The sequence below is a fragment of the Lissotriton vulgaris genome, chromosome 6 (genome assembly GCF_964263255.1).
Source record: "Lissotriton vulgaris chromosome 6, aLisVul1.2, whole genome shotgun sequence".
Lineage (NCBI taxonomy): Eukaryota > Metazoa > Chordata > Amphibia > Caudata > Salamandridae > Lissotriton > Lissotriton vulgaris.
This window is the reverse complement of record NC_141694.1, coordinates 802,890,867-802,914,831: the sequence shown is the minus strand read 5'-3', so window position 1 is coordinate 802,914,831 and position 23,965 is coordinate 802,890,867. Positions and strand designations below refer to the sequence as shown.

Genomic DNA, 23,965 nt, shown 5'->3' with positions numbered 1-23,965 from the left:
TGGCATCAGTGTTGTGTCATATGCGGATGACACGCGACTGGTGGTGTCATTAGCACAAGCCCATGATGAGGCAGCCATCAAGTTCTCTACTTGCCTACAAGAACTGCCATCTTGGATGTCAAACAACTGTTTAAAACTTAATGGCAATAAGACGGAGGTTCTAGCGGTAGGCAAAGCCACCTCGATTTGGTCCTCATCATGGTTTCCTCAGATTCTGGACACTACTCCATCCCCCAGCGAACAGGTTAAGAACCTAGGGATGTGGCTGGACACCGAGCTCTCCTTTGAGAGCCACACCAGACTGGTGGCAGTCAAGTATTTTGGGGTAATAAGAGGACTTCAGAAGACCCTTGATGTACTTCCAATGACAGCTAAAAAAAACATGGTCCATACTCTGGTAACCTCTTACTTGAACTACAGTAACGCCCTTTATCTGGGGGCAAGTAGCAAGTGTATGAAAAGACTTCAATGCATTCAGAACGTGGCAGCCCGCCTCGTTCTGATGCTGCACAGGAGAGCTTCCTCTAACAAGGCCCAGGCATCCCTTCACTGGCTTCCGGTGAAGAGATGCTCTGCGTGTTAGTCACTGCATCTTACAGAGAAAAGGGCCAACCTATCTACATGATCTACTAACCACCTACACTCCGACCCGCCTTCTGAGATCATGTGGAACGGGAAAGGTCAGAACTCTGACCATTAAAAGAGCGAGAATCGGTGGTCGATTCTTCCGTTTCCGGTGGCCAAGCATTGGAATAACCTCCCCCTTGGTCTCCGGATGGAGCCTTTGGAGACATTCTTTCAGAGAGAACTCAAAACTTGGCTTTTCCATCCTTAGGCTTTCTCCGCTTGCTGATTCACAGCACTGATACTGATGAGTTTTTGATGTCGCAGCACGGGGACACACTAGTAAGTGTATCCATGTTCTTTATAAATGTGTTGATTTATTATTATTATTATTATTATTATTATTATTATTATTAATTGTATGGTAAATGTTATTTGAGCACACTTTTCCCTTAAAAATCACAAAAATTACAGGAGGAGCTGTGTTGCTCTGTAGTTAGTCAGGGAAGAGCACACTTTATTTCCAGGGCAGTTATAAGTGGTGTTTTCCTGCCTCTTTAATAAAATGTTCAGCAGGGTTCCACATCTCTGTAAAGGCGGCTTTCCATCTTTGGAGGGTACTACTATTGCTGTTAGTTGATGTGCCCCAACATTGGTATTAAAGGTCTTTTTCCCATCGACAAGTAATATCTATGGGCATGCAAATGTGGCAAATAAAGTCAGCTCTTTGTCCATTTCTACCATCTCTGCATGTCCGATACTAATGGCACAGAGCATCTGTTGTAGAGCCCCAATCCGAGCCCTCTGCTAAACCAGCAACTGACAGTGGTACTGTTTTGTTACTTGGGGGCGCAAATCCAATCAAATCACTTACAACACAAACGTCCGTTACTATTTCGAAGAATGACAGTTTACAGAAAATGAGAAAGGAAGACAAAGTGAGCACAAGAATCTCTAATTATTTTTAAGAAATGATTATTGATATGCGCTAGTGTTAAGGAGTACCGTAAGGGTTATAGTTAAACTAAGATAAACGTTATGTTAAGAGATGAGGTAAAAATACAGGTTGCTGTGTGAGGTCTGGAGAGGAATCTCAGCCATGTGTGTCGCCCCACACCTAGAAACCCAATATCAAGCGTATATTTGGGGGATGCATTTATGGGTCCAATATTGTTGATCCTAGCACTTGGAATATATTCTCTATATAGCTGTTAATATTATGTTGTCCATAAATAGTAACTAGTATTTTCAATTTATGCTTAATAATTTTTTATGTATGTCACGTTAATACTCAATAAAAATAAAAAAGATTGGTTTGATACGTTTTAAGCATCTTATGGTGTTATATCCGCTAATAGGTTGATAGAGAAGTCTGTGTAAACCTATTCTAAAATAAGTCTTATTCTCTCTTGAGTATCAATCACATGCTAGAATGATTACTGCTTTGTACCCTCAGTTTGTATGTGATTTTGTTTTCACTTGGGCATACATCTAGAAATCTGAACATGCTGATGCTCCTGGTAAGTAGTCTGTAGGTAAATCTGTGTCTCTCTAAAAAAACCTTATAGGGTAGCAATCCCTTTTAGGACGAATGCCCTCACTCACCATAGGTGACATGCTTCATCATTTGGGCTTCTCCTCCCAGTGGGAAATCCTATCCCCACTGAGGGCAACAACCAATTAACTGAGAGGTGGGAGCTCTGGGATGTTTTCTTGTTCAATAATAGCAGTTATGGATGCTAAAATCCCAAATATCAGCAACGGGTGTGATGTGAGGGTGCAGCGCAATAAGTGAGTGAAAGTGAATTTAAAACTAGCTGGTGCGGATGAAAAGAATCTTTATTGGCTCATCTGAACTGGCAGGGTTAAAACACAGTGTATAATTAAACTGCTAGATTGAAAGAAGAGGTCGACATGTTTCCGCCATTAGTCCTCTAAAAAGTATGTCTGGCTTTCTTCAGGACCAAAAGAACGTAACAAAGCTTCTGCTGTGAAGTGGAAAAGATACAAAAAAATAAGCTCATATACAAAACCAGTAATCCTAGGTCAAATTCGGTATCACTGGAACTTGTCAATTCTGTAGGACAAGCTAGCCCACCTCAACCTGGTTACAACTCAGGGAAGGGAGCCCCGCTCTCTCCGTTGGTACTCCGTTGTAGTACAGAAGTTGCAACCGGTTGAGGTGCTCCCTTCCCTTAGTTGTAACCAGGTTGAGGTGGGCTAGCTTGTCCTACAGAATTGGACAACCTCACTTGCTGTATCCAAGTGGATTTTTGTGATGCTCTTTTTCTAAATGCACAATACCGATTACTCCATATACTACAGAACACATCAGCGTGCCTCCTACTAGGGCTCCCTAAACACCAATCTGCATCTCGGGCATTAGTCCAGCCTCACTGGCTGCCTATAAAGAAGTGGATAGAATTCAAAGCACAGTACACAGCCTTACGGCTTTACATAACCCTGGCTCTAAATATCTGAGACATATATTTGTTTCCTACGCTCCTTACAGAATGCTTCACTCCTCCACAGCAACGTGTATGGTTGCTCCCAAGTTTAAACAAGCCTCTTGTGAAGTGAGATGCTTCATAACGAGCACTGACAAACTGTGGAGTTACCTTCTTCAGGAACTAGAGGAGAGCCTCAACCACCTCTCGTTCAGGAAATCCTTAAAAATCTGACTCTTTGTTCACTAGCCCCCCCAGTCCTCACCGTCAGACCGAAGCAGCACCAAGATTCCTGTGGGCAATTGAGCGCTTTGCAAATTTAAAATCAAATCATGTATATGTCCTTCTAGTTTTATCTCCCCAAGTCAGCAGTGTATTCCGTTTTGTTGGCGGATTTGAGGGACTGCATAGGCCACCATCAAAAGCAAGTAGGCGATCTCATTGGGGAAGTGTGAGGGTCGGATCAGGAGAGTGCTTGAGCTACAGTGAGTGATCCCTCCTCTTAGGCCTTTCTTGTGCAACCACTGACCCAACCCCCACTGTGATCTCTGATAGGTGGACGAATGGGATGGACTCAAAAGATACCATCTTGTTACCTGATTTGATTATCCGTTTCTTTACCAATATGACAAAAAAAGGCTTTAGTGGTATGGGGACAAAGACACAAAGGAGGTTCTCCCTCAAAAAACCTGTAACGAGTGTAGTGGTAGGCTTTGAAAGGGGCAAAAAAACAAACCTGCAATGTTCCAAAGTGACAGCTCAAGTTAAAAAAAAAATTCCCTCATAGCGCCAATTCTGCAGTTCCTTCTGAACTGTAAGGGAAAGGGGTCATCCAAAGAGGGTTAGGCAAGGAAATGTATAAATCATTGGCGATAGCCCGTACTTGGATTGTAGCAAAGTATTGAACCAACTACCATGGTCAAATGGTAACCACTGGAAAAAGTGGAAGCTGTCTGGGAGAGGCAGCTTTTACTGTGAATAACTAGTTGTAGTTATCCAATGAACAGACGACCGGGTAATTGGTTGCTGTATTCTGACTCCAATTTCAATATGATAATGTGACACAAACATTTGAATTGTATCCCTTAGTCCTTCTAATGGATGGGGTGGTATATGGGAAACATCCTTTACAACGCAACTTTTACCACGCAGTGCTGTTACAACACAAGTATTACAACGAAAACCATTACAACGCATTACACTGGGGGGCGCTCTAGGATAAGGGATACGTTTAATTTACTATCCAACACCTTCCCTAGTGTCCACGGGGACTGGAGTTGGAATAGTAAATTAAACTATTCACTATCCAGCACCCCTAAGTGTAATGCGTTGTAATGGTATGCGTAGTAAAGCCTGCGTTGTAACAGCATGCGTGGTAAAAGCATGCGTTGTAACGTCCTACATCCGTGGAATATTAATGGCTACATTTGTGTAATATACATACTAAATAACAATACTAGGACTTTGTGAATGCGTTACAGGCCTTCATCTCTGCATTTGCAGCTGTTTGCAAGAAGTTGGAGAAGGAATCTTCCCTCTCGAATATTGATGAGGCTTGAAAGCAGTGATTCCACAACCCCAGACTTTGCAATGTGCCGGATATATTCATTTGGCAAAGACATGGGAAGGTCTCATCACAGACACTGCACAAACAAAGTGCTGCAATCCAACCTGACTTGTGGCACATCTAGCTCATTTAAAAAAAGAGATTTTAGAAACTTGGTGGATTAGGGAACAGATTTGAAATGCAAAATGCAGAGGTTGCAAGAGCAAGTATTCACGGACAATGTCGGTGGCAAATGTGGGAGCAGGCACCACAGTGGAACAGCAAAGGATCTGACCAAGAAAAAAATTATGAGCCAGAGTGGAAAGAAGAAAGCATATTTGGGTGCATAGATCTAGAGCATGCATTGGGGAGGGATCAACAAGCTTGTCTATAAAGATGAAACTGTAGTCATGTCGTCTTACTGTGCATTTAAATTGGGCCCTGTGTGTGTGGTGGGACAAGTGTGTGTGGTGAGGCAAGTGTGCATGGTGGGGCAAGTGTGTGTCTGTGCACACGTTTGCACCAACTCATTGACCTATAGATGTGAATACCAGCTAGCCTACTCTAGCTTCCATCTCCACAACAACCATTCTACTTTAGATTATGCATTTAATCTCTTATTTTACCTCACACAGTTTGATTGAGCCCCTGGCATTTAGACATTTGCACATTGTTTATCATGTTATTAATGGTATTATTGATGCTGTAGGGCGAATTTCAATACTTACATTGTTTTCATTCACAGTCAACGTTGGGGAAGACTGCCCAGTGTTTGATGGACTTTTTGAATTCTGCCAGTTGTCAACTGGAGGCTCTGTCGGTAAGATATGTATTTTTTGTAGCTGTTCTTGTGCCATTCTTAATTCATAGTTTGTCAGATGCATAGTTCTATGGTACTTATGTCCACAGGGAGGGGAAAAGGGGTAGCTATGATTCACAATTTGACTCCATAAAATCTCCCTGTGCTCCATTACCACATAGTAAATGGAATACTTCGTACATGTCTCTCCCTAAATCTTTTATGCTACTACCCACCAGGACCTACTGAGACCCTCTTTGAAGACTTCAATTTGTGTTCAGCCAACCTATTCTTTGTAAGCCACCACATTCTAAAAGTGTGTAACTTGCCCTTCTGACTGCAGAGCAGTTTCATTACTTCAACATGAGAGTTCTTAGACCAATGCAACAGTATCAAACTAGAAGCCCTATTCAAGAGCCTCTTTCATAAAAAAACGACTATCTCAATGTTATCCTCCAACACGTAATAAAAAAATAGCTACTTTATCAACGGCTCTATGAACTACAAAACCATTTACTTTAACATCATACTCCGTAAGATAAATCCAGTGAGCCTCTATAGAACACACCCATGCTACTCCAATTCAAGAGAAAGTCTTCACTAAATTCCTTTGTCCAAGAAAGATGTAATACCATTAAGCGATCAACGTGTTGCACATCTTCCTTCCCCATCTCAACTCACTCACCACCGTAATCTTCAGAACCTGTAGACATTTGCACCTCATTACATATTTTTTTGCAGAATATTTTTGGGTGGACTGTATATATGGTTTGTTTGAAACGGAAATAAACGTTATTAGACTCTAGGGATCCCTGGCTTACTTCGATTGCTGCCTCTTTTGCGGAGGAATCAGCAGCGCTGATACTGGCATTTCTTAATAGCTCCCTACAAACAGGAAAAGGGGCCTTTGTACACACCTTCACTCTAAAAATTCACCTCTAGCCCACTCCCAAAGACCAATAACTATTGTAAAACTCTATTGAAACTCCAGAATCCTGAAAGCACTTTTCTAACCTCCCTTCACAGAAACTTCAATGACGTTTTCAAGAAAAGTTGGGTACAAGTTGAATGCGGTCACTTCCACAGAGACTAACTCCAGCAGGGAGCATGTCAAGGGTCCTAACAAAGTCTCAAAGAACAGATACCTACTAGAAGGGGTCTCCAGTCCAGTTCTAGTGTTAATGGCAACTTGCCATTGAGTTCTATGCAGTTATCCTGATGCAAGGGATACATGATGCTGTGCGGCCGATGTGGGACATCTGGGGCTACTACTTGGTCCACGGTCATAGTGGGTAGACTTTTGTCACGGGGTTCAATGGCCCACGAAATCCACTTTCGGCCAGCAAAAGTCTGGTTGTCACTGGACTACTGGTTTCCGGACACAACAAAACTAACGCTTCCCTTTTCCTGGCAATAGCTCTCCTTCAGGGTAACCAAATTGCACTTCTACGACTCTCCTGAACATTTGAGCGCCAGAACTCTTGTCTCCCAAGCTGCACTGCGGCGAGGAGATGCGATCTGATTATCTCGTCTACGAACTTGGTGAAGCATCTTCAGAATTTGTGGCTCTGTGCTGCAAACAGGAAGTCAACTAACTGACTTTTGGAGTTTCTGCCTCTGGTTGGGCTCGGGGAATAACTTGTCCACGAGCCGGACACTACAGGCACAGTCCTAGATTTCCTAACCCAAGGAGCAGGCGGTGCAGTCCAACATCAATGCAGCCTTTTCTATGCCAAGTCCTAGGTCAGAAGGGCAGTTCTTCTTGGGTCCTCTTCTCCAATCCTGGTGATGGGGGGCTATGGATGCCTCTTTAATCCCTGAAAATGTCCTTAGGGGAGGTCATGGTCACTAGCCAATGGACTTATCGGATTCCTCCCACCCGATGACAGCTTTCTGTGAAGTGTGGCATCTAATTATCACAGAGTGGTCTATTCTGGCCATCCCAAGATGAATAAACTCCTTTATTGGTGCCATTAGCTTAGTAGCCCACTTTAGAAGTGTGGCTACCTCTGGTCTACACACCCATGGGAAAACTAATCTGACTAGTACTTTCCCCTCGCTGTCCCTACCACCCTTCTGTCTACCAAAATAAAGGAGCAGCCCCTCTTGTGTGAACCTGCCATTTACCCATCAAAGGTGGCTTCCCCTTTTGAGCTTGCCTTTTGGGCTCACACCCTGTGTGGATTTTCCTGCCAGGAGGATACCGTCTCCTGCTTCAGCAGATCCTTTCTAGGCTTTTCTTTGGAGTCGTTTCCACTTCTCCCCAGGAGGCCAGAGGCTGTCTTGAAGACATATCTTTTTGTACAACCGTAATCTGGTACTGGAAACTTGGCAACCAAGTGGCAACTTACTTAAGTTGCAATTTGAACACCAGTAAGATCAAATTTTATTGAACCATTAAATCAGATTTAATGGACCAATTTATTTGATAGCTCGAAGTGCCAACTTTGTTAGTCAGTCAGACGTTAGCAGGGCTAAGATGTCGGCCTGTAACTCTGCACTTGCCAATGGGGCTGCTCTCATTTCAACAGTAGAAATGACATTGGTGGTTTTCACTGTTAGTAACTTGAAAACATGAAACTACAAGTCCAACCCTTTAATGCAATGCGCACTCTAGGTCTCAGTAGGCCTGCTTTAGGGGTGGCTTACAAATACTAAAAAGGAAGGCCTATGCATTGTCATTGTTTGAAATGGCAGTCGAGTGAACAGATTAAAACTAGCCACCCAACAGTGGCAGACTGGGAGTCATGCTCTTGCCTTGTCACCATTGTTGTGCAATTACTAGTGCTGCAGTCTGAGACACTTTTATAACTCCCTAGCACTCAACACAGCTACAGACTTACACAGCGGCGGCCTGGGGAGGTTCCTGGTGGCTGCGTCTGCTTGTGCCCACTGTTCCCTGGGAAAGCGGGGTGAGGGTGTGGCGGGACCCAGTGTTAGCCTCCCCTTGGACCTGCGTGACATGTAGAAGATGGAAACTGGTGTTCAAGGGAAAGCAACAAACGCACCAAACAGACCACGATGGAGGCACAGAGCACCCTCGGAGCTGTCCCAAAGTGCCAACTTGCAAGAGGTAGACATCAAGGAGATGCTGGTGTATGTTATAAGCAGCCTTCGTACTTTTGACGCCAAAATTGATGTCCTAATGAACTGCATTGACCGCATCAAAAACAAGAGTGGACAACTTGGATCACCTTGATAACCATGCCCCTGATGTAGAAAACACACAGACTGCTGCCGGGGAAAATCATCTCCGTATGGACAAAATCCTGGAAGTGATCCAGTTGAAAAACGAGGACCTGGAAGTCTACTCGAGGCACAATAATCTTCTCAAGATTGAAATACCCAAATCCACTGCCATTGACAGAATGGAAGACTATGTCGAATTGATGCTATGCTTACTATTTGAGAATGCCCAATCAGCGGTCTTCAACGTAGAACGGGCTCACTGTACGCTGGGACTGCGCCTTCCCCAAGGCGCACCAGGTAAACCCATAGTCGCCAGACTTTAACTATAGACACACGATCCTACAGCTTGCTAAAGAGCGCCGTACCATCCAATACCAGGGAACCGATGTGTCCTTCTACCCCGATTTTAAACTTGTGGTACAAACTGCCCGCTGTGAATTCCTCCCGGACCCTAAGGCCTGTCCCCGCATGGGCTCAGCACAGCAAGATGATGGCCGCCTTCGCAATCCCGAATAAGACGCCCTTTGCAACAAGAGGCCTGCCGGACGAGTGGCATGCCCCGGACCTTTGAACCTTGAACACTAGCACCTCTTATTCTATCACTTAGCCCTCAGTATGGGTTACTACCCACGATTTGCTCTGATTCAGACCGTAAACTCTTTATTATTGAGTCCACACTGATCCCAACTGGAGTCCTTCCACACTTTGTAGGCCACCCAGTTGCTGCCTGATTAGGCAGTTCACCTAAATCTTTGGCACCTCACAGGATGAGTTCCACTGCATATTTTGTTGTTTGTTTATGATTTGGAGAAGCAGATGGGAACGGATTTACAAACCAATTTGTGGAGTTGAGGTGGGAGGGAGATGGCTTTGTTGGGCTCTTTGTTTTTCCCTGTTTGTTCCCTGCATGACACACACCTGGGGAGACACCACACCAAGGCACCGCTCCCTTGGACAGGTACGAGGCGATGCACCCGCTTCCTCTACGCCACGTATCGCCCCTCCACCTCCCACAAGGCGTGATGAGCACCAAATAATCCGTGACCTGGAATATCCCTGGGTTGAATGACCAGTGGAAGACCAGGCTGTTTCAATCCTATATTAATAGACCCCATTTAGATGTTTGCTTCCTCCAAGAGCTCCCCGCCTTCGGGCTGAGTGGTGCGCTGAGACATATGTGTCCTTATACTCCAACTATCCAACTACGCTCAAGAGACTGCCATACTTATCTGAAAAGGGCTGCTCTGGCACATGTGACAGGCGATATGTGACAAAGAAGAGCTTTATGTAATTGTCGCCAGCCCACTACATATGCACCCAGTCATTTTAGTCTCAATATTTGGTCCAAGCACAGAGAGTCCTGAGTTCTTTGCAGAAGTTTGGCGCTTAATTGCCAACACAGGACCTGTAGTGGTTATTCGAGGTGGGGTCGATTTTTAATGTTGTTCTAGATCACACGGCAGACCTCTTCTTCACCTCCAGACTATTCCATCCCAATGCCGCGGCACAGCTTCTCATGCACGACAATTGTTTATCTGATGTTTTGCGACTGGAACGCACAGACTGTATTGAGGGAATCTGCGTTACATTAACTCATAGCATATGGTCTGGAATAGACTATTGGCTACTCATCCCAGATGCCCTCGCCTGGGCCTCTGACATGCTGCACTTACCCGCAATCTTTCAGATCATACCCCCGCTCTACTGGAGATATCTCCTCCACAAGCCACACCAGGCACCTTTAACTGGCGACTGGCCCCCAGTGCTCTAAGTGACCTGGTATTTAGGGCCAAAGTCGGAACAACAATTATTGACTACTATGCCTACAACAAGGGCTTGGTAGCCTCCCTAAAGACTCTGGGAAGCCTTTAAATTCGATAAGGTCGCAGATTGCTGCGCTTGAAAGGGAAATCCACTTTCTTGAACCGGAATTTTGCACGATTCAACATGTACACGCACTAACGGCTATTGGACAGAAATTCTTGGCATACAACCAGGATGCTCAGAGGGAAACACGTTACCTCTACCGGGAAGCACCTGTAATCGTCCCTGGAAGATGCTGGCTAATTTGTTCTGTTAGCCATGGGCCTTTGTCTATGTCGTGGAGCTTATCGATGATCCCAATGACCTGCTACAAACCATGGCATCCTTCTGCTGCCAGCTGTATAACGCCACAATCATACCAGATGGGAAGGCCCTGGCTTCCTTCCTAGACATGATCCATTTGTTTTGACTGGACCCGGCTCATAACCTGTACCTAGACGTGCCTTTCACATTGTAATAGGTGACCCAGGTTATACAGAGGCTTCCCAGTGACAAAGGATCTGGATTAGACCAGCTCACCACCACCTTCAACAAGGAATATGCTTGAATTCTAGCCCCACACCTCCTGGTTGTGTACGAAGACTCCCTGTTATCCATTGTGCTGCCGCTGTCCGTACGGGAGAAGGTCATCATCTCGATACTAAAACCTGACAAACCCATCGTATCGACCGTTTTCAATGATAAACGTCGACAACAAAGTATTTGCTAAAATCCTTCCAAATTGCTTGCTCCCTTTAAGGCCAGACATTGTCCATCCAGATCAGTAAGTATTTGTACCAGGCTGCTCTATGGCCCATAATCTCCACACAATACTTGTCCTCCTGCATGCAATAGAACCACAAATGGCAGCCATTGCTGCCATAATGGAAGCCGTTAAGCCATTCGATTCCCTGCGTGGCCTTACACGTTCCATCTACTTCCACGACTCTGACTCAGCCCCTGGTACGTGCGCCTGATTGGCTTCCTTTATGCTTTCCTGATAGCACACCTCCACTCCGTTCTCGGTCACTCATTGAACGAGGTAGGGATGCTATTTATCCCTGGTCTTATTCAGGGCCGGACTGCGGGCAACGGGCATTTCCCCGGTGGGCTGCCAGGGTTTGGGGCCAATTTTGTTGCAGGGCCTTTTTTTTTTTGCAGCATCGCTGCAATATCGGCTGCTGTAACAAAATCAGCAGAAACCGGCCCTGGTAAACCGCTTGGCCGCACCCCCAAAGCCCTGGGGGGCTGGCCAAGCAATTTGCCAGGGCCGGTTTTGGGTCCCAGTCTGGCCCTGGTCTTATTTGCTATAGCGACGGAATCACTAGCTGCTCAGTTACAACAGCATCATAGCCACAGGGGCTTCAATGCCACGGCTCGGAGGATTTTAATGTCCATGTATGCTAACGACATCACACTATATATACACGAGAACCCCAAATGAACCTGGCCCCCATTATACGCAAGGTAATCCGATTTGGTGGTTACTCTGGTATTAATGTAAATTGGGCTAAATCTACTCTCTTCCCTCATACCTCCGGTACTAAACTGTTTGAATCTGAGTACCTCCTGCAGGTGGTCATGGACCGGTTCGCTATCTGGGTATCTGGCTCTTGCAGGACACTGATGAGCTTTGAACATCAAACTATGGAAGGGCTATTACAAGACTGCTGGAGTCGACCCAGCCTGGACCAGACTTCCTTTCCATGGATGGAAGGGTTGCTATTGTGAAAATGGTTGTTCTGCGCAAATTCCTTTGCCTTTTCATCAACCTCCCACACACTTCTTGAAGCGTCTGCACTCCAAACTGATTTCTTATTATGGGCTGATAAACAGCCGTAGATCACTTGGGAAACGCTCACACTGCCAATCCAGCAAAGAGGCCTCAATGCACCTGACATGACCCCTTATACGTACTGCGCACAAGCCCAATATATCCATTTCTGGCTACATCCCAGGCACTTCCAGCCTCACAAGGCGAAGGAGGAGATGAAGCTGCTCCTTGCCACCTTGCCACTGGGCTTTACCAACCTTATAGTTTACCACTCGCAGTGATTGACATGGTGGCATGCGTACACTGGGCGTGGGATGGTATGCGGTGCCGCTCCTAGCTATCCTGCATATACTCTCACTCCATCCTACTTGCGAGCAGTAACATGCTCCCACCACTGACGGACGAGGGCGTTAAAAGGCGAGCCCACTGGCGAATACTCTCTTCATTTGGATACCTTTACTCTGATGGTCAATACTTGCCCCCACTTGAAGCAGACGAGTGACCTTGCCCTACCGCACTAGATGTCATCCTCCATCACCAGGTCCATGCTACATGTCGCATGCTGCATAACCTGTTCCCTGTGCCGCCTGCCACACTGTACGCGTTGGAGCACCTGTTAACGAACCCCTCTCCCTGATTTAATGCCGAGATGCAGGAAAAGGCACTGGGGAGTGCCTCTATGACTTGCACGGTATGGAAACTTGACACCAAACCCCCCATCACCGAAGCACAATGGGCATATTGCTACGGGCAGACTGCGGCCCTCACCTAAATATAGACTTCTGCTTATCCATTTTAAGTTCCTTCACAGACCATACCGCACTCCAGTGCAATTGCATCGTTCGGGACTGGCTCCCCCCTTTTCCTGAGGCCCTCGTCTTGTTGTTGCTTTTTCAAAATGGCAATAACATTTTTTTTTTTAGAAATAAGTCTGCTCCTGTATACACGGTTATTCAGGGTGGGAAAACAGAGACTTTGGGTTAGAGACTTAACAAGGGTCGTTAAAAAATTAGCCAAGTTTACGTTTAGGGCATCTACTGCGACTATGGAGAGCATTTCTCCATCCAGCTCTACATGTAAATGTAGTGTATTTTGTAAAGCGCACAGCTGCCCCAACGGGGCGTCCCGGCGCTGTATAACGCTATGGAACACTTCCTGGCTCTCCCTGTGAGAAGCCCCTCCTGGGCACCACCAATGTGAAGCCAGGCATCCCAGTGTTGTAGGGGCCGTTGTGGAGATTAAGGAAGCTATTGCCCAGAGTTGCAGCGTGGGACCCATGATAAGAGTAGGCGCCGAGGCGAGAATTATCGAGTCCGCAGACATTGAGCCCGAGACCCTGCCGCATCGGGACTTGAACCCTGGTCCCGGGCCTGATCTCTGCTTCAGAGTCTGCCGCTCTAACCAGTGAGCCACACTTCTCCACGCTACATAGCTACCTTCCTGATCAATCTTGGTGTGCGTGAGTGTGAAGGGAATCCCCAGTGTAACCCAAATGAGTGCACTTCTGTTGTAGTTAGATTATGTAGTGACAGCAACTATGCCTCGCCATTTCTTATGCAGTTTAAACAATTCTAAGGACGTGTACTTCCTGCAGTCACGCAAAATGCACACTTCGACGTTAGAGGTATGTGTGTTTGCTGTATCATTTTGTGAGTGAGATTATACCACATGTTCCAAGTAAGAATATTGTGTTCGAGGCATGTGGGCTGCTGAATTCATATCTGTGCATAGATCGCCGCCTAGTGTTGGGTCCGGATGATTGCACCTTGTTGTCCTGGAAGAGTCTTCGAAGTATCACGAGATAGGTGGCTCCTCCCTTGGACTACAGTGCGCATGGGCATCCTCTCTATCTTCAGATTGTTTTTTTTCGCCATTGGGTTCGGATGTTTTTCCTACACTCGAAGTTCGGAATCGAAACAAAACTTTTTTAAAGGCCAAAAGGCCTTCGGAATCGACAGTATTGTTTCCGCTCGGTGCCTATTATCTCGGATAAACTTCCTTCTTCTCTCCGGTCGTCGACGCGGCCCGATGGGCCTTTCGACGCCACGTGGGCATTTCGTCGATGGAACGGAGTCCATTTAAATTCTGCCCACAATGCCATTCCAAGTACCCGCATACTGACAGACACCCAGTATGCAACAAGTGCTTGTCACCGGACCATAAAGAAGAAGATTGCCTGGCTTGTGCCCAATTCCGTTCCAAAAAGACGATCCGGAATCGACGGGCCGCTAGGCAAGACATGCAGAGACCACCAGCAGCAGGCCCGGAAAACATTTTCGACGACGACCAAGAGCTCGTCGACGTACAAGACTCTGATCTAGAGATCGTGGCCGTTGAGGGCAATTCGGAAGACTAACAGATCCCGCAGGGGCGAACCGTGAGTACACTGCCCCTAAAACCCACTCTACCGAGAACAAAGGCTCCGGTCGAGGCATCGCCAACAGGCCTTAGCCAAGATCAAGACACTGATTCAATGGCCCCGCATTCAAGCTCGGCTACGAATACCAAGAAAAAGCCTTTTGACACTCCAGGCTCAAGTCACGTTCTCAAAAAACCAAAGGTTGTCGATCCAAAGGCTGTCGGACCGAAGGTCATCGTACCGAAAGCTGCAGACCCAAAGTCCGCCGTGCCGAGATGCGACGTGCCGCGGAAGCCTTTACAACCAAAGGTCGTCGACCCAAAAAGGGGCATCTACTCCAACGTCGCCCCGAAAAAGCCGGTCGAACCGAAACCGAAAGTCGACGAACCGAAAGCAGTCCAACCAAAGAAGGTTGCGCCAAAGCCAATCGACCCGAGCACAACTGCTCCCAAGAACACAGTTGAACCGAAGAAACCAATCGATTTGACAAAGGAGAAACAATAAAAGAAGAAGATCGAAACTCCTAAATAAACGGTCGATCCGAAACAAAGCCTCGACCCGAAAAAGGCTGAAAAAACACCTAAGCCTACAAAACCTGTTGATCCAAAAACAAACGTCGAACCAAAAAAGACAAAACCCAAGGATTCGACTCCAAAACCAAGGACAGTGGAAGAAGAACTCTTTCACCCTGATCCTATAGAAGAGGAACAATCAAAACTGTACATAGCCCCTGAGACTGGCAAAGTAACAGTTTACAGAAAAAAGAAGAGACCAGTGGACACTGAACCTTTTTCACCAATTCCTCTAAAGATAAAGAAAGACTCTGCCACTTCTCCACTTAGACCTTTCCAAACTGTCTCTCCTACTATGCCTACCACGCCTTATGCCCCTTACTCTCCAACACAGTCAGAGTATAATGTAGATTATGAAGAAGAGGATCCTGAGCAGGATTATAACTATCCACAGGACCAAGAGACACAGGATAGCACATGGGACAATCAACAAGACCCATATGATACACATCCCATCCCAGACACCTCCTCCTATCCAGTTAAACCATCACCCACAGATGATACAGTAGCATTTAACCTACTAGTGGACAGGGCCGCACTATACCACAATGTTGATATGCATAGTGACCCAATAGAGGAGGATTTCCTTTTTGACACATTTGCCTCTTCTGAGAGAACAGTTAAAACACTCCCTATGTTAAAGGGTGTACTAAAACACGCCAATGACATATTTAAGGATACAGCTAGAGCATGTGTTATCAACCCTCGGGTTGAGAAAAAATATAGGCCTGCCCCTACAGACCCTACATACATTAGAGGTCAACTACCACTGGATTCACTAGTTGTAGCTAATGCACGTAAAAGGGCTAACTCCCAAACAACTGGAGAAGCACCATCTCCTGATAAGGAATCCAAAATCCTTGAAGCCTCAGGAAAGAGTGGCTGCACAGGCAGCCAATACATGCAAAATTGCTAACACGCAGGCTCTACTAGCTCGCTACGATAGGGCACACTACGATAGACTAGAGAGCATAATGCAACATCTACCTGAGCCATTCAAAGAACAAGCTGATGCTCTTATTCTGGAGGGGAAGCTCATCACAAATGCTTCCATTAAATGTGCATTAGATGCAGCAGATGTAAATTAAATGTGTTTGTATTTATATAGTGCCTTCTACCCAGAGGTCTCGTAGCGCTGTATTCATACCGCTGTGGAACCCTTCCTGGCTTCCGTTAACACTAGTGTCTTGCTAAGACGGCACGCATGGCTACGCATCCCAGGCTTTAAAAGCGAGGTGCAATCTACTATTCTAAACCAGCCGGTCAATCCAGACTTCCTCTTTGGACCAGCAGTAGATAATATTCTGGACAAAATGAAAAAAGACACTGAGACTGCAAAGTCAATGGGTGCCTTGCAGTTCCAACAGCATAAAAGCTCCTTTCGGCGCTCATCATACAGAGGAGCTGCACGAGGCAACACCGCACAAGGCGCCTCGGCATATAAAGCCAATACCCAGTCCAGCTTCAATAAAGGTCCCAATCGAGGTGGGTACAGAGCTAGTAGCAATAAGGGGAGAGGACGTGGAGGCAATAACAGAACCTCCACTGCCACAAAACAGTGACTTCAATACACTACCTCCAGACCACATAACACCGGTCGGAGGAAGAATACAACAGTTCCTACCAGTCTGGAACAACATTACCACAGACAGGTGGGTAAGACAAATTATCCAGTATGGCTACTGTCTAGAGCTGACTTCTACTCCACCCAACATACCACCCAAACACCGTCCAATGTCCACGGAACACATCTCTCTCTTACAACAAGAGGTGAAAAGTATGCTGGAAAAGGGAGCCATAGAGCCAGTCCCTCTCCAGCACCAAGGAACAGGAGTATACTCACGATACTTCCTCATTCCCAAGAAGGACGGGTCCCCCAGACCAATACTGGACCTCAAACCCCTAAACCAGTATATACTTTCGGAGCACTTCCACATGATCCCTCTACAGCAAGTCCTACTGTTGCTAAGGCAAGGAGACTTCCTAGCAAAACTCAGACCTAAAGGATGCATACTTCCACATACCTATACATCCTTCTCACAGAAAGTATCTCAGGTTCGCAATCCAAGACCAGCACTATCAATTCAAAGTTCTCCCCTTTGGGGTGACCACAGCTCCAAGAGTGTTCACAAAATGTCTAGCGACAGTAGCTGCACATCTAAGGAGACAACACATTCACGTTTATCCATACTTGGACGATTGGCTGATACAAGCAAAATCGTACAAACAGTGCAAAAGCCATATGTCTCAAACACTTCAGCTGCTACACAGCTTAGGATTTTCAATAAACTACCCAAAATCCAACCTACAGCCATCCCACATACAGCAATATCTGGGAGCTACTATAAACCCCTCACTAGCAAAGGCATATCCAAACGCAGCGAGAATAACCAGTATTCAAATGCTCATTCGCAAATTCCAACCACAACGCTCCCTGTCATCTTAAATGTTCATGCAGCTCATAGGCATGATGGCCTCCTGCATTTTCATTGTCCCTCATGCCCAACTTCACATGCGTCCACTGCAGGAATGCCTAGCAAACCAGTGGAACCAAGCTCGGGGACTATTAAAGGACCTAGTGTTGGTAAACAGTTGTGCATACAACTCTCTGCAGTGGTGGAACCCACAAAACCTTTCCAAAGGACGACTGTTCCAAGAGCAGGTTCCACAGATAATGTTAACAGCGGATGCATCACAGTTAGGTTGGAGAGCCCACGTACTCCAATACACAGTGCAGGGACTATGGGCAACCCAGCAGAAAAAATTGCATATCAACCATTTGGAGTTGCTAGCAATATTTCTAGCTCTAAAAGCATTCCAGAAACACCTGTACAACAAGACTGTGTTGATCCGGACGGACAACATGACAGCCATGTACTACATACAGAAACAGGGAGGAACGCACTCTCTACAACTGTCTCACTTAGCGCAAAGCATATGGAAGTGGGCAATTCCAAAAAACATCTTTCTCCTGGCAGAACACCTCCCAGGGAAGGACAATCAAATAGCGGATATACTCAGCAGACACAGTCAGCAGCTACACGAATGGGAGATTCACCCTCAAGTCCTCCAACCATTCTTTCAAAAATGGGGGCACCCGAAATAGACCTGTTTGCCAAAAAAAAAAACCTCAAAATGCCAGTACTTTGCCGCCAGGTTCCCACATCCGTTGTCACAGGGCAATGCGATATGGATGAACTGGTCAGGCAGATTTGTGTACGCTTTTCCCCCAGCTCCACTAATTCCACTAGTGGCACGCAAACTCCGGCAACAGTCTGTCACAATGATCCTAGTTGCTCCAACATGGGCAAGGCAACCATGGTACACAACGTTCCTAGAACTTTCAGTAGTGCCTCATCAAAGACTAAAACTCAGACCCAATCTTCTGACTCAGAGCCATGGAGAAATCAAACACCCAGATCCCAATCAGTTGAAACTAGCGATCTGGCTCCTGAAGTCTTAGAGTTCGGATAACTTAACTTGCCTCCAGACTGCATGAATATTATCAAGGAGGCAAGAAGGCCAACAACTAGGGCATGTTATGCGGCTAAATGGAAAAGATTTGTTATTTACTGTAACAATAACAAAATCAATCCATTAGATGCTTCTATACAAAACATCATATGCTACCTGTTGCACCTTCAAAGGTGCAACCTAGCTTATTCTTCTATAAGACTACACTTGTCTGTTTTGGAGGTATGCTGCTATAGCAGCTAACACCTTTCACTGTTTAGAGTACCAGCAATAAAAGCGTTCATGGAGGGCCTCAAAAGAGTAATTCCTCCAAAACACCCACCTTCACCAGTCTGGAATCTAAACGTTGTACTCACCAGACTTATGGGGCCTCCCTTTGAACCCCAACATTCATGTGAACTACAATTTCTCACATGGAAGGTGGCTTTCCTTATTGCTATTACCTCACTTAGAAGAGTTAGCGAGCTACTGCACTAACTATTCAAGAACCCTTTATGCAAATACACGCAAACAGGGTAGTACTTAGAACAAACCCTAAGTTTATGCCAAAGGTCATATCCAATTTCCACATCAAGAACTACCAGTGTTCTTCCAAAATCCAGTCAGTAGCTGAAAGAGCCATACACACCCTAGATGTCAAAAGAGCTCTGCTATATTATGTTGACAGGACAAAGGCATTCAGAAAAACAAAACAGTTGTTTGTTGCTTTCGCAGCACAACACAAAGGGAATCCCGTATCAAAGTCGGGAATAGCCTGATGGATAGTTAAATGCATTCAAATATGCTATCAAAAAGCTAAACGCACTTTAACAGTCCCCCCAAGAGCACACTCCACGCGCAAAATGGGGGCATCCATGGCTTTCCTAGGAAATATTCCCCTTGAGGATATCTGTAGAGCAGCCACATGGTCTACCATACACACTTTCACAAAACATTATTGTGTAGACGTACATTCCAAACAGCAAGCTGCTGTAGGACAGGCTGTTCTTAAAACTCTTTTTCAAACTGCTGCAGCTGGCACAGGTAGCCACCGCTAGAGGAGATACTGCTATACAGTCTATGCACAGATGTGAATTCAGCAGCCCACATGCCTCGAACGGAATATGCTACTTACCAGTATGCATCTGTTCTTTGCATTTAGAGCTGCTGACATTCATATCCCCCACCCTCCTCCCCGGTGCCTGTTACAGCTGTAACATTTCTCTCTTTTGCATGGACATTTCTTACTGTACTATACTCCATCCCTGCCACAATGGCGAAAAACAATCTGAAGTTGGAGAGGATTCTCATGCGCACTGAAGTCCAAGGGAGAAGCCACCTATCTCGTGATACTTCGAAGACTCTTCCAGGACAACAAGGTGCAATCATCCGGACCCAACACTAGGCGGCGATCTATGCACAGATATGAATGTCAGCAGCACTACATGCCAAGAAGAGATGCATACTGGTAAGTAGCATATTCCATTTGAGAGAAGGCTCTCTAACATGTTCAGCCATCAGTCAAGCAAAGATATGGGCCACAGTGAGTGTACCATCAGTCCCATTTGTACAATTTGCATAGGCAGTTCTACACTTCAGTGTAGAAGCAAGTGTACTTAGTCTGGTAACAGTGGAACACCCTACTCCCCATCCCAATACAAGATTTGAAAAGCTACTTTTCTACCAACTAGCACCATGAAAGTTCACCATACATATTGTCTATTTTGGTGTGTGTGGGAAGCCGTACAAAAGGGCACATGGAAGTGCAAGCTTGCATGAGATCCCTTGTCGCAAATCTCAGCAGTCTTATTCTCCTCAATACAAAAATGTAGCAGTAGTCTGATGACCCCATTGTCTATATAGTATCATCTAAAGCCACATTCAAACAGAAAAACTATATATGGAAAATGTTAGTATAAAGAATGAGGTCGGAATGCACCCAATTACACAATAGTACATACAATATACACAAATCTTTAACACATTCAATAAAACGTTGCGTACAATACTGAAAAGAGGCTCTACCCTAGTCCTGATGTAAATTATAAGGAAACTAGAACTAATGTCCTAGGACCAGTATGCACTGCATTGACCTAAGGCTTCTAAGTCCTCAAAACGTATCAATCATAAATCAAAGTACAAAACTCCAATAAACAGTTGGTGCTCCAAACAAGCAGTGTTTAAATATAATTGATTGTAGAAATCAAAATGAATCACAGATGTCAACAGCACACTTGTAACAGTTGTTGAAAGAGCACATGTTTTTTTCTTAACATGGTGTGTCCACAGTAGCCATGCATTTCGGGTATGGTACTCTTCATCAGAGTAACTTAAAAAATGAAAAATGAAAAATAAACAATAAACCTGTTTTTCCAACGAGAGAACTGACTTTTCAAGGTTCACCCTACTACCAACAAATCGGCATATAGACACCAGAAGGCAGAGACCTGTAGTTAATGTATAAAGAATCAAAGAAACTGTTAGTCACACTCGACTCGGCATACAACAGTAATATCATCAGTGAAGAACCAGTCTGTTATACATAGAAATGTGAACAAGACTTCAAGAAGCAGCATAACTTTTTTCAAATAACATTGTTGACATTTACAAACCATAAAGGCTTGTTTCTTTCTGGTCACCGCACCAATGCATGCTGGTTCTTGAAGTCTTGTTCACGTTCCTATGTTGCAAAAAGGAGTATCAGAGATCTATTTGTTGTAAGGGGTGTTTAATTTCAAGGACCAACGTTCTTTGCCACTGCACCTCTGCTGTATAATCTGGAAGTATGATCACTGTGCAATTCTCTGCAGTCCAAGAGCATTCACTCCTAGACGTTTGTAGGATGTGGTCTCTATCCTTTTAATTAAACTGACACCACTGCTGTTCTGGGAGGAGCTCCAGGTGCAAGAAACTCTGGGTGATTTGATTTGATTGTTGTATTTATAGAGTGCGGGGTGTCACTCTGAAAGGAGAATCCTGGTGCTTTCTCCACCGAGGAAAAATGTGGATTGCTTGCCAGCCAGTACTGTATCAATGAGCTATAATTCAAGGTGCAACTCCATACTGGGGTCCTCTACTCATTTCACCAGCCCAGTAATTCGTATATTGTTCCTCCGTGATCTGCCTTCTGCATCATTGGCTTTCAATTTCATCAGGTTGACTTATTGCAGTTCCTTCAATTGTGCTTGTATGCCTTTCACCGTAGGGTGCATTGCTGCAAGTGTGGACTCCGTGGTTTCTAGTGATCTGCTCAGAGCAAACCCAGGTCTAGTCCATAGTGTCAATTTTGTGGTCAACTGTAGATTTAACATCCAAAATAGCTTGGAAACCGGCCACAGATTTACTGTTTGCGAAGTGTAGATTCCACACTCTCAGTGGTTCTCGAGGTCTGTTCACCAGTCAATGTGTGGAGTTGTCTGATACTCCTGCTCCTGGACCCTCGATCTGAGTGGTCTCCCCATGGTGTGTAGCTCATGGTATAGGGCACGGGGCACCTCACCCTGCAGCGCGTCATCTCAGGGTGTGCCAGGTGTACAAGACAACTGTAGGTTTGTCTGGACAGCAGTGTTGAATATGCACTATGCTGCAATCGAGCTAGCACAAAAAAGGGGGGTGGCTTTGGGGTACAGGAGGCAGCTAACAAGGAATTCCCAGGTTAGTTTTGCCCTTGTGAGGGACGCTGTTGATTCCAGAGTAGCCCAATTACAGCATTGGTAAATCTAAATGGTGTTTAGGGGGAGAGGCGGTGGTAACCGTAATCTCTCCAGTCAGCAGAAATTTTGTTTTGTTTTTCGGTTGCTCTATGGTTGCGAAAGTATGCATATGTAGACCCAGGGAGGTGGGATTTCTGTTCCAGTGCTGTACTTGGTCGTTTATGTTCGTGCCATCGACTGCCAATCGCACTCCTGTCTCATCGTGGACTCCAGACGCCGGGAGGGACCCCCCCCCCATTCTTGGCATCTGAGCTTCTTGTCGATTAGGCATTAAAAAATCCTGCCTTCCCGCCCACCTTCCCCCGTTGGAATCAATTGAGTAATCCTTTATATTGATTTGGGTCTCATCTGGAAGGTTGTTAAAAAAAAAAAAAAGTTATAGCTGTGCATAAGATGCCAATATAGGTTGAATAAAAGCGGTGAGATGGAGCTATACGTTAACTCCAGCCCCCACCAGCTGCATAATTCTCCTTCGCAGAGTGGCTTACAGTATTATCTAAAGGTTGCCAGATGGGAAAGAATGAATCCACTGAAGCGTTACATCTAGAGTCTTTAGCTTGGAATGTGTCAAAGGACATCCTTTAAATAAATAGAAGACAGACCAACCAGTACATTTGTAGATCTAAAAGTGTTACTGTGCTGACACTGGCCCCATCTAATTTCACTCTGAGATTATCTATGACCAGTGATCACTTTATCATGAAATTTGGAAGAAAGATGATGAACAGTCTTAAGGTGGACTAACGTCTTGCACCAGCACAGTTAGACCAGTGATTCTAGGGTCTTAAAAACTTACATTAAGCAATTTTTGCTGATATAATACGTGAAAATGATTTCTATTATTGTCAAACATTATTTCTGCCATAATGAATCTGTGTAATAAATACAGTAAAGTTGCATGTTTCACTTTGATTTCTACAGTGTACAAAATTCAATCGTGGAAACAGATTTCTTACATTTCGGCTATTATCACTTGACCCTATTTTACCAGAAACTTCACTAGTTGTGTTTAACAACTGCTTTTTGGCAGTGGGGGAAAGGATGATCTAGATATACAACTTCTAATAAAATGTTGTTCCCACTTTCTTTTAGCTGGAGCAGTAAAATTAAACCGACAGCAGACGGACATGGCTGTTAATTGGGCAGGAGGACTTCATCATGCCAAAAAGTCTGAGGCATCTGGTTTCTGTTATGTAAATGATATCGTTCTAGCTATTCTTGAATTACTAAAGTAAGTTCATACATGAGTTCACTTTGAAACTCTTTATTATATTACTATCTGTGCCTGGCATAATCTTAAATCCTCTGCAAGCCCAGATTTGCAATTAGCTTTCTAACACGTTTTATTAGTAAGTAACTAAATAGCAAGGGCTATACTAGTATCAGTTTGTGGGGATTAAGTCACACGTAGTCCTGCCCAGAAAATTAATTTTGTCCTAGAAACACAAATTTAAGAGCAAGCGATGAATGATTTGACTAACACATTGCCTGTAGGAATACCATTCTTTTAACAATCACCTAAATAACCTCTCACATGTTAGTTTAGAGTAGGCTTCCTTCATTGTAAGCCTGATCCACAGAATGACATAAACAATCAAATTCATTTTGCTCCTACATTTCAGTCCTCCTTCGTGTAGATTGATTGGTTCTTCTTCCAGTTGAGGAAGGCACCTGGCATTATTTTGCAGAGCCTAAAAAGTGTTTTGGAATCATGAGTTGGATTGCCCCTCACATGCCCCCACAGTT

At 45.0% G+C, this 23,965-nt stretch overlaps 1 protein-coding gene across 1 annotated transcript in view; it reads left to right on the top strand.

The window, feature by feature from the left end:
* Nucleotides 1–23,965, top strand: part of LOC147708024 (histone deacetylase 2) — a 166,837-nt gene that overhangs the window by 67,607 nt on the left and 75,265 nt on the right. The window contains exons 4-5 of the mRNA XM_086926833.1: nt 5,303–5,377; nt 23,312–23,450. Of these exons, the coding sequence (XP_086782959.1) occupies nt 5,303–5,377; nt 23,312–23,450 (214 nt within the window). The remainder of the gene's footprint in view (nt 1–5,302; nt 5,378–23,311; nt 23,451–23,965) is intronic.